This window comes from Mustela lutreola, chromosome 12 (assembly GCF_030435805.1).
Source record: "Mustela lutreola isolate mMusLut2 chromosome 12, mMusLut2.pri, whole genome shotgun sequence".
NCBI lineage: Eukaryota > Metazoa > Chordata > Mammalia > Carnivora > Mustelidae > Mustela > Mustela lutreola.
The window spans coordinates 5,692,360-5,704,766 of NC_081301.1; the positions used below are offsets into that span (position 1 = coordinate 5,692,360).

At 59.1% G+C, this 12,407-nt stretch overlaps 1 protein-coding gene across 1 annotated transcript in view; it reads right to left on the minus strand.

Annotated features, from left to right (window-relative positions):
* The window catches only part of NCS1 (neuronal calcium sensor 1), a 50,318-nt gene that overhangs the window by 20,826 nt on the left and 17,085 nt on the right, over positions 1-12,407 (minus strand). Inside the window, exon 2 of the mRNA XM_059141358.1 lies at positions 5,202-5,226. Within this exon, the coding sequence (XP_058997341.1) occupies positions 5,202-5,226 (25 nt within the window). The remainder of the gene's footprint in view (positions 1-5,201; positions 5,227-12,407) is intronic.

Genomic DNA, 12,407 nt, shown 5'->3' on the forward strand with positions numbered 1-12,407 from the left:
CTAAAGAAACCTGTCGTTTCATAAAGCAGCAAAGGCTGAATGCCACTTCTGGAAGGGGCTTCCCCACCATGCCAGCCTGGGCTGTGCCTGTGTCCCCCTCCCCCAGGGGACTCCAGGCACCTGTCTCCACCTGCCCTCAGCCCCCCTGCACTGGCCTGGCACATAGCAGGTGCTCAGTAAAGACTTTCTGAGCGGACAACTGAATGGAGAGTGAATGAACGAATCCTCGCTGTGATACGGGGGTCCGACTCCATCTCTGCTTCCCATTCTCGGAGGACCCCGAGCAAGGCCCAAAGGCTCCAGCCTGCTAGGACTTTCTGGGATTCCGTGGTCTCAGTTCTCAGGGAACCCCGCCGCATGGGAGCCAGCTCGAGGCCAGGCCCAGAGCATGCCCCTCTCTCGCCAGGCCCAGGGTAAAACAGCCTTCTGCAGCGGGAAGGGTGAGGGATAGACGGATACACGGGAGCGCTTTGCCCCCACCCGCCACGCGCCACCCGCCGCCAGCGCGGGCCCAGCTGCCTCCGAGGTGCACCTGACGGATTCTTGTCCCATTCTCTCTCAAACAACCCCCTCCCGTGCTGCTCCCCTCGCCGCGCAGATCCTGGAGGAGGATCCCACACACACCCATGAGGAAGAAGCCTCTTCCTTCCTGCCCTCCCTGCCTCCTCCAGCCCCCATGGTCTTCTGTCTGCTTTCTCTCTGTCCTCCGAGCGATGGCAATTTCACAATCATCCGCAAGGGCCTGGGACCTGCCGCAGCTTCTTAGCCCGCACTGCGGGTCCTCACCTTCCACGGCAACAAGCCGGGCTCAGCATGTGGACCCCGACACTGGCCTGACCTCTCAGCCTCCAGCCCCCTCCCTGCAAATACAGAGAACCACACAGCAGCGCGGGGCAGGGAGCCCCTGAGATGACCCCGAGGGGGCCGCCAGCAGGAGCCTGGTGTAGACTGAGCCCTGATGAGTCTGGCCTGGGCACCCACGGCTGCAGGCTGGCCTGTGCTCCGGACAACCTGGGGCCTGGGCTCTCCCGAAGACCTGCGCCCGACCAGCACCAAGGCCCAAGTGCAACTCCAGGCTCTGCTTCTGCTCCCTGGGCAGTCTATGACCAATCATAGAATCATGTAAGAGCCCTGGGCCTTGGGCTTAGCCGGAGGAACAAGGGGCTCTTAATCTTGAGGTTATGAGTCTGAGCTCCATGCTGGGTGCAGAGATGACTTAAAAATAAAATCTTAAAAAAAAAAAAAAAAAAAAAAGGAGGGTGCCAGGGTGGCTCAGTGGGTTAAAGCCTCTGCCTTCAGCTCGGGTCATGATCTCAGGGTCCTGGGATCGAGTCCCGCATCGGGTTCTCTGCTCGGTGGGGAGCCTGCTTCCTCCTCTCTCTCTACCTGCCTCTCTGCCTACTTGTGATCTCTGTCTGTCAAATAAATAAATAAAATCTTTAAAAAAAAAAAAAAAAAGGGAAAAGGGAAAAAGCCCTGGGCCTTGGTTCCCCGCTGCATTGTGGCTACTGAAAATCTACACAAAATAAGGGGATCCTAGAGCATGCTGGAGAAACAGAGACTGGGTGGTCAGGGCATGCCTCTCCGAAGAGAGGACCCTGGGCTGGCGATGCCAAGACCTGGGTGCAGAGGGAACAGCAAGGATGAGGGGTTCAGAGGTAGAAATGAGCATGGTGTGGGGGAGGGTCAGCAAGTGTGTGTTGGGGGGGTGCCCAGTGAGGCCATGGGAGAAGGGGAGGTGAGTGATCCTGGGAAGCCCACGCTTTCCCGGGAAGGCTGGCGTCAGCACTGCCCCCAGCTGTTGGGTGCCCCAAGAGCTGTCTGAGATGTGAAGGGGCTGCCTGGGGGCTGTGGTGGCAAAGTGTCCTCTGAGAACGGCCCAGGGCACTTGGGACATAGGAGCTCATCTTACCTGCTTCCTGTGCAAAAGACAGAGGGGACGGTGGGCCACCTACAGTGCCAGTGAACCAGTGACATTCGGGCCAGTTGAGGAAGAACAGAAGGGCTCATTTTGTTTGCCAGCAACAATGGCACTGGCCGCCCAGAGCCCTGGAGGAAACTGATCGAGTGCTATAATCTGTGATCCATTACCAATGTCTGCTGTGGGCACCAGCGGAGAGGGTGGAGGTATGAGTGTCCCTGTTTAACTATCCCCAGGCTAGCTTCGCCCTATGGGATTCTAGAACACCACAGTGAGGTGGGTCAGTGACTGACCCAGGAAGGCCAGTGGAAAGCACTGAGTCGGCTGTCTCCTAGGCTTGAAGGCACCACCAAAATGAACCAAAGGACATGTACTTGAGGCCCACAGAACTTTCTGGCAAAGAAAGATCAGTTCTTGTCTTTATAAGCTCTTCAGAGAGAGTCACCCTATGGCAAGGGCTGCATGTCACAAGGCCCAGGGCCCCGGCTCTGTTACGGCAGCCTCCACGACGGCTCTCCAGGGGCCAGCCTCTACGGCCTCCCTGCTGTTCCTTGAACACACCAAGTCTATTCCCCGTGCACCTGCCGATTGCTCTTCCCTGTGCCTGGAACTCCCCTCCACGGCCAAGTCCTTGTCCAGGTTGTAGCTGAAATAGCAGCTTGGCAAAGGAACCTAAGTCACTCCACCTGTCTGGGCCTCAGTTTCCCCACTGTCATAATGAGAAGGGGACTTGGAGAACTGCTCCATGGCTCGTACTGATGACGATACTGATATCATTATTATTAGCACCGCCGGCAGAGAGAATGTAACTAGGCTGTGCTCCAGACGGTTTATGTGAATTAGATCATTTGTTCTTTACAATATTCCTATAAAGGTTAACTCTCCAGATGGGAAAACCAAGGTACCGACATGTCCAATAACTTGCTCCAGATTGCTCACGCAGGTCCTGGGGTGTGGGTCCCCAAGCCCGGCGCCCTGGTTCCGAAGCCCGTCTGGCCGCTGTGCTCTGCCTTCCCCTGGTGGAAGCACATGTGTGAGCAAGGCAGGGCCCGGGGGCTCAGCAGCCCCATCTAGGAAATGCCGCCATGTTGGGTCACTTCTCTGGGCGACAGCAGGGAGGAACTGAATGAGGCCACGTCTGAGAGCTCGCGAAGCACACGGCAGCACTGGGAAAGCATCCGCCAGCTCTCCAGGACAGATCGCAGCCCCGTCGGACCCCAGGGCGACTCCGGGGAGTCAACAGCAACGTACGTGAAGCACGGGATGTGCTTCCTGGGAGCGGAGCACCTGCCGTGGCCGGGCTCTGGGGGCACAGGGGCAAACAGTACAGGGCCTGCCCTCAGGGCCAGGAAAGGAGGCAGGGAGGCTCACAGATGAGCAACAGTTGCCAGTTGAGTCTGCAGCTGTGGTGGGTCCCCTAAGCTAACCTGAGGGCCCAGGCGGTCTCAGGAATGAAGCCCTGAGGGTAGGGAGATAGGAGCCAAGCAAAGAGGCGGAGGGGTGTCCCCAGGAGTGGGGGAGGCCAGGCCAAGGTTGGGAAGGCCCAGGGGGCAAAGTGAGTTGAGGAACAGCCAGCAATTCAGGCAGGTCAGGGGGCAGAAGGAGATGGTGGTGAGACTGGCAGGGTCAGACCACACCCGCCCTCATTCCCATATAACCATGCCAAAGGAAGGTTTTAAGCAGAAGCCAGACACTGTCAGGTTTTTGTTCAACAATGACTCCTCTGGCTGTCAGGTGGGAAGGAGGGGGATTATGTACAGACGGGGAATCCCGGAAGGCTTCCTGGAGGAGGTGACTGGAGGAGGTGACGTGCAGGTTGAGCTTCGGGAAAGACGATTATCAGTTGGCCTAGGAAGGTCAGAAAGAAGGGTGGGTAGTTCCAGAGGGGAGATATGAGCAGACAAAGGCCCAGGAAGGAAGGGCGGGGAGTTCTGGAAGGCAGAGCCATGGGGATAAAGACCTAGAAGTAGGAACGTTTCTGGAACGCTCACCTGGGGAAGCGGAGAACTGAAAAGGAGGTCAGAGGCAGATCAGACCCACATGTTGGTCCTCGGATGTAGGGGCGGAAAAGGCAGCGGCTGCTGCTCCCTCCACATGCGCTCCTCCCCTGCTCCCGCCCCACCAACTCCTCAGGAGGAACCAACTCACCATCCGGGTTCTGGCCACTGGGCTAGATGTCCAGCACGGGGTCAGCAGAGCTGGGCAGGGCGGCCATAGCTCTTGCCCTCCACAGCCTGGACTCAGGGACGGGAGTTGTACGAAGTGGCCCCTAGGGCAGCCTGGCCCTGCACACCCCACCCCCGGAGCTGCCCCAGAGTCTCTGGGCATGGATCCTTGCAGGCCTGCCACGCCCTGGCTGTGATGGGGGCCCTTTCTAGGCCTCAGTTCCCCATCCGAACGGCACACAGAAGACCACCCACCGTGGCTGTCATCTTTTGGGCATGGTGCTATGACCCTCACAGGGAATGTCTTCCCAGTACATCATCATTCCCATCACACGCATGGGGAAACTGAGGCTCAGAGAATCACTTGAGGTCTGGTCAGGATTCTAGATCCATTTCTCACCCACCCAACTTGCCTGGAAGTTCTCCAGGCTTGCCTCCTCCCCTCCGCAACCCCCCACCTCAAGTCTCCCTTTATGTGAGCCTCCCCTGCCAGCTCCACATTCTGCGACATTCCGCAGGGGACCAGGGGACAATCAGCATGCCGCTCCCTCTCCCCCAGTCCAGGCAGGCATCACTCCTTCATCCCAGCCCACGTCAACCGCTCACTGCTATACTTTCCTTCTACTCCATGACATACAGCCTCAGAAGCCTTCTTAACCCGGCCCTCTGGGCAGCCACTACAGACTGATGAGAGCCGGCATCTAAAAGAAAACCTGTTTGCCATCTTGGCCCAGTCTCACCAACCACTTTATAGAAAAGGTGACTGAACCCCAGAAATGGGAAGAGACTTCTCAAGGCCACTGGTGACTTAGTGACAAAGCCAGGCCTGGGACCCAGTCTCCAGACACGTTTCTGGTCCCAACCCCTCTCTTTGGTGAGCAGGGCCTGGTGGTCCCCAACACCCACCTCCACCCCAGTTCAACTGGCCCTACACCAGCCCTCTGGGGACAAAAGAATCTAAGCGAAGCCTGCCCGGTCTGGCTGGTACAGCAGGCACGCTCAGAAGTCCCTCCACATGGCCCTGTTCTGGGCAGCTGCACTGCTGTCCCCTCAGCCCAAAGCCGACAGCTGCCCAGGCCTCCCCGCCAATAGTTTGGGGGAAACGAGCTACTCACCACTGCTGGACTTCCTTCTCGGTAACTGCAAGAGAAAACAGAAGCAGACTTTTAGCTCTAGGGAGGTGCCTTAGGAGACGGGCAGACCCGGGTCACCTCCCTCCTGTCCTCCCCAGCCCGCCCCTGTGGCCTACCCACCCATGTCCCCCAGATGATCTGTCCCAGTCAGGAGCTGCGTGTCCAGCCACTCTGGCAGGGGACAGCACTGGCCTATCCTTCCTGAGGCCAACTGGGCTTCTAGAAGGACTGACAAGAACAGCCTCTTCCATGCGGGGTTGGCTCTCCCTGCCGTCCTGGGGGCTGGGTGGGGGGGGGGCGGCGCAGGAAAGAGCCTCACATCCAGGTCAGTGTTTGAGATACGCTGCCCCCCAAGTCTCAGCCCGGGGACAGCACCGTTGGAGAAGGCACCCGGGGGCCTGCCTGCATGTGGTGGGCCAGGGCAGGAAGGCTGAGCAGCCCACCGGGACCTGGCTGTGCCCAGCCCCCTCCCCTCCTCGGCCTGGCCCTCCGGCCCCCCACAGCGGTCAGTTCCAGCTTTTTTACAGGCAAGACGAGAACAGAGCCGTGAACCAAAACCTGGGACAAGCCACATAATGTGGTCAAACATCCAGCCAAGTCCAAATAGTCATTCCTTATTGAACCGTGAAACGAATAAACAAATCCCCTTCTTTTTTTTCTGAAAAGTACTAAATTGGCTCAGGTTGGAACCAAACCAGGGTTCTCTCTAGGATCACAGAATGAGAACAGGTAACCACCTCCTAGGCCACACTCATTCTCTGCGGGGGTGACCCTGGGAAAGTGCCTCAGTTTCCCCATTTGTAAAGCAGGAGTCCTAGGACCCGCCACAGGAGCTGTGCTAGGAATTCGATCAGAACAGGTGCGAAGCGGGTGTGAACGCTCCTGAGCCCCTGGCCCGCCAACGGGCTCCGCGCAGGCTTGCAGAAGGAAGGAATGCAGGTACAGATGAACGGACGGACGGGAAGGTGGGTGTTGGGTGGGGGTGAGCTGCACAACGGAATGGCAACCTCTTCCCAGAGAAGTGGGAAGGGAGGCCCCACGGGCTATCCCTGAATTGCTGTGCCCGATGACTCGAGGAGGCTGCTTTTCAAATACCCACTCAAAGGAAGCCAGTCCCGACTGCCAGATACCAAGTGCCCACTGGCTCTGTGCCAGAGTGGGCCTCTGTGCTTTGGCTCAGCCACCCTGACAACAGCTTCGAGGGAAGACAGCCTTCCTCCACCCTGGCTCCAAATGGGGAAACTGAGGCACAAAGGGGGCCAGGACACGAAGTGAGAGGGTGAGGGTCTGCACTCCATGTGTGGCTCGGCCACCTGACCCACAGCCTGGAACCCGGTGGGCTGTGGATCAGGACCTGGGGGACCAGCTGGAGGCCCCCCGCCAGGTTCCTCCTTGCACAGCCCAGATCTCAGGGGGAGGAAGAGGCTAGTTCTCGAGAGGGCAGCTGATAAACAGAGGGCACGGCTACGGTGGGAGGCGCTGGTTACTTGGATCAGCCAGACCTGGTGTAAAGAATGCAATTTTCCCAGAGAGTTCTGGCAGAGGGTAGAAGGTGGGAAGGGGGTCAGGCGTGGAGGTGGAGAGGGAAGGTGACCTTGGTCTAACCCAGGCTGAGCTGCCCTGGGCTCGCCACCCACACCTGGCAGTGAAGGGCTACAGGAGCACAGGTGATGCTCAAAGCCAGGACCTGGAGAAACACAGGACCCCCATCACGGCACGGGCAGGAGCTTCCGGGCGCAGCTTCCTGGCTGTGGCGCCAGACTAGGCTGGCTGGATTCAAACCCAGCCCCACAGCTTACTAGCTTGTGTCCTCAGGCAAAGTACTTCCCCTCTCTGAGCCTCAGTTCCCTCATCTGTGAAATGGGCTCGTGTGAAAACGACAATGCCTTGATGCTCTTCTGCATAAGAATCCACAGGTAGGGGCGCCTCGTGGCTCAGTGGATGAAGAGTCTGCCTTATGCTCGGGTCATGATCCCAGGGTCCTGGAATCGAGCCCTGTGTCGGGTGCCCTGCAGAACAGGGAGTCTGCTTTTCCCTCTCCCTCTGCCCCTCCCCGCCTGCTCTGGCACTCTCTCTCTCAAACAAATAAATAAATAAAATCTTAAAAAAAAAAAAAAAAGAGTCCCGCAGGTTGGTGGCGGTCCCATTTCCCAATAGATTGAGGTTCAGACAAGTCCACTTGCTTGCAGCAACCCAAGGTCACCTTGCCAGGAAATGTCAGGGCCAGGACCGCTTTTGGAGCCGGGGATGGACACCCAACTGGGTGCCTCTGAATGACCTTGGGTGACCTTGGCATCACGTGACAGAAACAGCACGAGCTGGGTGGTAAGAGTTTGGATGACAGATCCACTGCTGACCTCTGGCCTCGTGGAGTCAGAGAAGGCTCCCCTGGAATTCCCCAGCTCAGAAATTTCCCCCAAGTCCCCAGGACGGAACAGCTGCATGGGGGGAGGGGACACAGTTGACTGCCCCTCCCCCACTAGAATGGTCCCCTGCACCAATCAGCAGGCAACCAAGCCCGGGGTGGGGGGGGGGGGCCTACTGATGCTTTAAGGAGCTAATTAACCTCTAGGAAACAGATGAAGCCATCAGGGGTCTCCTGGCACCATGCCAGGGCCAGCAGGTCAACACTGCCTCCCTGCCTGGAGCCACAGAGGGTCCTGGGTGGGGCAGCAATCAGGCAGCCCTCTGAGGACCCAGCCACCTACATGAAGCTCCTCTACCAGGGTCAGGAGCCTGGAGGTGACCAGTGTGAACCAGACTGTCCAAGGAGGCAGCCGAGCCAGAGACCTGAGGAAGGGACCCAAGGCCACGGCCAGAAGGAGGTCATTGCCCAGGTCTGTCCAATGCCAGGACCTGCATCCTTACCATTCTCTCTGGGTTTCCAGGAGCTCAGCCATCCTCCATGCTACCTTCTCGATTCTCCCCTCACCACCTGTCCAATGGTTCACTCAGGACATTTCTTTATATCAGCTCATTTATTTCACTGACTTGCCTGATCTAGATTCAGTCTAAGCACCAACAGCCATAAAATCACCAATGATACGTGCTGCTCGTATCTTCTCTAACACACGACCATGAAGACGACTGTCCTTGATCTCCAATAGTGAAACATCCCAACATCGCGTGAGAGGAGGGGACATCCACAGAGTCCTCCTGCCAGACATATTCAACCTGAGTCTAATCACGGGGACATAACCAGACAAATCCAGAAGGCAGGACACTCTACAAGGCAACTGGCCAGGACACTTGAGTCAGTCAGTGGCATGAAAGGTAAAGCGAGGCAGGGGATCATTCTGGAAAAAGGGAAAAGGCCATCAAGCGCAACCCACAAAGCCTGGATTGGGTCCTCCATCTGGCATTAAAGACCAGCCGCGGAACACATGACTCGGACCTCGGAGGAAGCTGCGCCACGGGCCACAATTGGATGTCCCGATGACTCCGCTGATTTTCTTAGGGGTGGGAACGGCACAGAGGTGGTGTGGGAGAATGCCCCTTTTCATCGGAGATGTGCCCAGCAGTATTTAGGGGTGAGGGTCAGGATGCTGGCAGCTTCGTGCGGGAGGTTCAGAAATGCACACACACACACACACACACACATTTAGAAAGAGAAGCAGCCAACCCCAGCAAAACACTGGCCGTGGGCGAATCTGGATGAAGGACATACAGGTGCTCCTACACTGTCATCTCAATGTTGCTCCTACTTTCAAAATAGAAGGTTGCAGGGACAAGTTTGTCCTCATCAGCCCACAAACCTGGGTGTGCCCCCACCCCACCCCCAGCGCCAGAAGGGCCGGGGGGTCCTGCAGCTCTGACCACCACCGGCACAGGGAGGGAGGGAGGGGTTGGGGGTGTCACGGGGTCCCTCTGCTCCACACTCCCCCTGGATACCAGAGTGACATTCCCATGCTTAGGCTTCCCAGCTCCTCCCCGGGGTGTCCATCCAAGTGTGAAATTAAACAGGCGTCCACCCACACCGCACTTGAACGAGGCGGGTCCAAGCTCAAGGCTCAGGGCTCAGGACAACAAAAGGCTGTCCTCAGGGCTACCGCAGGCCAGCACTGCCCCCTCCAAGCCCCTCGCTAGCCATCCCCCGCCTCCTGACCTCTGCACCTGCGGATCCTCTGCCCAGGACATACGTCCTCACCTTCTCCTGGGTAATTCCTATGCTCCTTTCCGATCCCCACTGGGATGTCCCTTTTCTGCAGAGCCCTCCTCCCCCACCACAACCCCCCACTGAAGCCCCCCCACCATGTGTGGGAATCACTGTTTCCTGCCTGGTCTGTCTTCCCATCGGCTCACAGCAGGGAGGGGGACCAGGTGCTGCCCGCCCGGGGCCAGCTCAGCAAGGGGCAAGGGGGTGAAATGGACTGGTCTGAGGAAGGGGCTCTGGGGCCAGCCCAGCCAGCACCCCAGGCCAGGGCTCTGGTTGTGGGGCCCTAAGCAATGACTCCACACCTCAGAGCCTCGGTTTACACATCTGAAAAGGAGACAGATGACAGCATCTGCCTTAGAGGGAGGAGGGCATGGAAAGTGCGTGTCACGATGTCTGGCATCCAGCAGGCGCTCAACAGTGGCACTTTTTCTCCTCTTCTCAATTGGATGCTAAGTACCCAGAGGCCAAGGCACTTCTCCTGGCATGCCCCAGCATCACCTGGGCACCCGGCCCCGTGCCCTGCACACAGGGGGCAGAAAATAAACGCTCCTCCCTCGTCACCAAGCCACTTGGCTGCACTGGTGACACATCCTGCTGGGTTTCTCACACATGTTTACTTTCACAACTGCCATCGGCTTTGGCCAACGTTAAAAACGAGCTGTCATCCTCCAGCCCCCTTCTGCCTACAGGCCAGGGGCACCCAGGCTCATTAGGAAACCAGTATTTAAAACTGCATGGCTGAGGCGGAGGGAGGCTCTGGGTCCACATCCTGTCTCAGCCTTGTGTAGGCTGTGTGACTCTGAATAAGTTACTTAACCTCTCTGAGCCTGATTCCTCATTGAAGGATGGGGTATAAACTCCTACCAGACAGAGCCATGGTGAGGGCTTCTTGAGAGGGAGCTAGAAAATTCCGGTCTTAGAGCAGGCACAGAGCCAGGAGGAAAGGGGCCGGGCATCCCCCCCGCCCCCCCCCACCACGAACCTCCCTGAGAGGCGGGGGGGTGGGGGGGGGTGGGGGTACCTGCCGGTGGCTGGGTGCGGGGAGGGGCCCGGCCCGGTGTGGCCGGCTCCCCAGCTGTGCAACCAGGCCTTCCCCCCCCCCCCCCGGTGGGGGTGCCTGCCGAGCCCCTGCCCTTGCCCCTCCCACAGGAACAGCAGGAAGAGCAGGATCGTGCTCCTGGGCCTCCTCCCTCGTGCACAGTTCTCGTCTGCCAGGAACGAACGCGAGAGAGAGCCGGTCCCTGGAGCCCAGGATAAATGTTGAGTCTGATTCTGATTTCCCTAAAGCAAAATACCTCTCTCCTGATTGCAGCTCAGCTCAAACACGGCGGGAACAGAAAGCGGGGAGGCTGGCTGCCCCCACAGAGGCGCTGGCGGCTGCGGGAGGGATGGTGGGCCCGCCCTGCTCCTTCCCGCCTCTCCAGCCACTGTCCTGTGGCCAGTCCAGGCCCCGTCTCCGTCTCTAGGGACAGAGGCTGTGTCGAGGGCCTGTGTCACCCATGCCTCCCACCGCCCCGCTGCAGCAAGAACACCTCTGGTTCGACGAACACAAAGAGAGAAGAGAAAGTAGGGCCCTTTGGGCCTACCCCCAGCCACCCCTTGTCACTAACCGCCGGGACAAAGAAGTGCTCAGAAGCGCAGAGAGAGCTTCTAGAGCTCAGCACCCCTCAAACAGCGCCTCGTCGGGCCCTGGGCCTCTCCTGTGCTCAACCTCCAAATAGTGGGGTCACCTGAGCCCCTTTGTCACACGGCAGTCGGGGACGGGGGCAGCACAGTCACCCCACCCACCTCACCCCAAGCTCCCCGCCGGCTGGCTCCCTCTAGCTCAATCCCTGCCCACACTCCTCACGGTGGTCCAGGGGCCCCTCATGCTTCACGAGGCCCAAAGGGATTCCCCACCTCAGACTGAACCTCCCCTTCCTGGGGACACCCCTCTTCCTGCTCTACGAGGCAGAAAACCCAGGAACAGCCCCCTATTCCAGAGCCAGCCGGTGTCCCTCACCTGATCCCCCTCACCCGAGCACTGGCCAAGCACTGGCCGGCCTCTCACCACCCCCACCGGCAGCTGCCCTCATCCCTAATTCAGCATGTCCCTCCCCGGGGCACAGCTCAGAGAAGGGAGGGAAGCCGCAGCCGGGCCCCACAGCAGCCTGCCCCTCCCTCCATCCTGGGACAGGCCCACCCCACCCCCACTTCCAAGAGGGGCAGGCAGTTCCCTATAGGGAAGGCAGCATAGCAGGATAGGCTTCTGGGCCCTGGATTCCGGGGGTCTGCTATGCCCCTGCCGCATGACCTGTCCCTTTTCCTGTCTAGGAAAGAGGACATGGACCCTCCCCCGCCCCCCCTGCACACAGCAGATGTTACCTACAGTGCTAAGGGCTGGGTGAGCAGACACCCACTCTTCCCCAGCCTCCAAGGGCCACACGCGTCCCAAACCGCAGACCATTACCCAACAGACCCGTGTATGGGAGGCTGAAATATGCTGGTTCCCATGGGGACTGGGGCCTAAGGGGCCCACCTTGGCCATAAAGCTCTCCACAGACTCTGGAGAGCTCCAGCTCCCAGCTCCCACACCCCAGGAAGTGACCTGCAGGCAGCCAGCGGATGGCCATGGACCAACACCCCGACTGCAGGCCCTGTGGCCCAAGGAGCAGCAGGCCACGGACACCCACCAGGGACAGCGTGGAAATAGGAGGGTGGGCACGGGCCCTGGGCCAGAGAACCAGGGCCAGGTGTTGTACTAAGGTGCTAGGAGCCCTTGACCTCGGGTGGAAGGGGGTGGTGGGGGGTGGCGGGCTCCTCGGAGAGGAGGAGCCCTTGGGGATGGTTGCCTCAGAGATCAGATACAACCAGAGAACAGACGCAGGAGCTGACTCTCGCTCTGGGCCTCCTCTAGGGTGGGGAGAGAGACAGGCCCTCGCCCGCCCCTCTCCTGTCTTCCATAAATGCCCAGTTGGAGGGAGCCAGCCTGAGCTCATCAGAAAGGCAGCTGGCTTCCCGCCCAGAATTCCAGGGCGCTCCAGGCTGAGCGG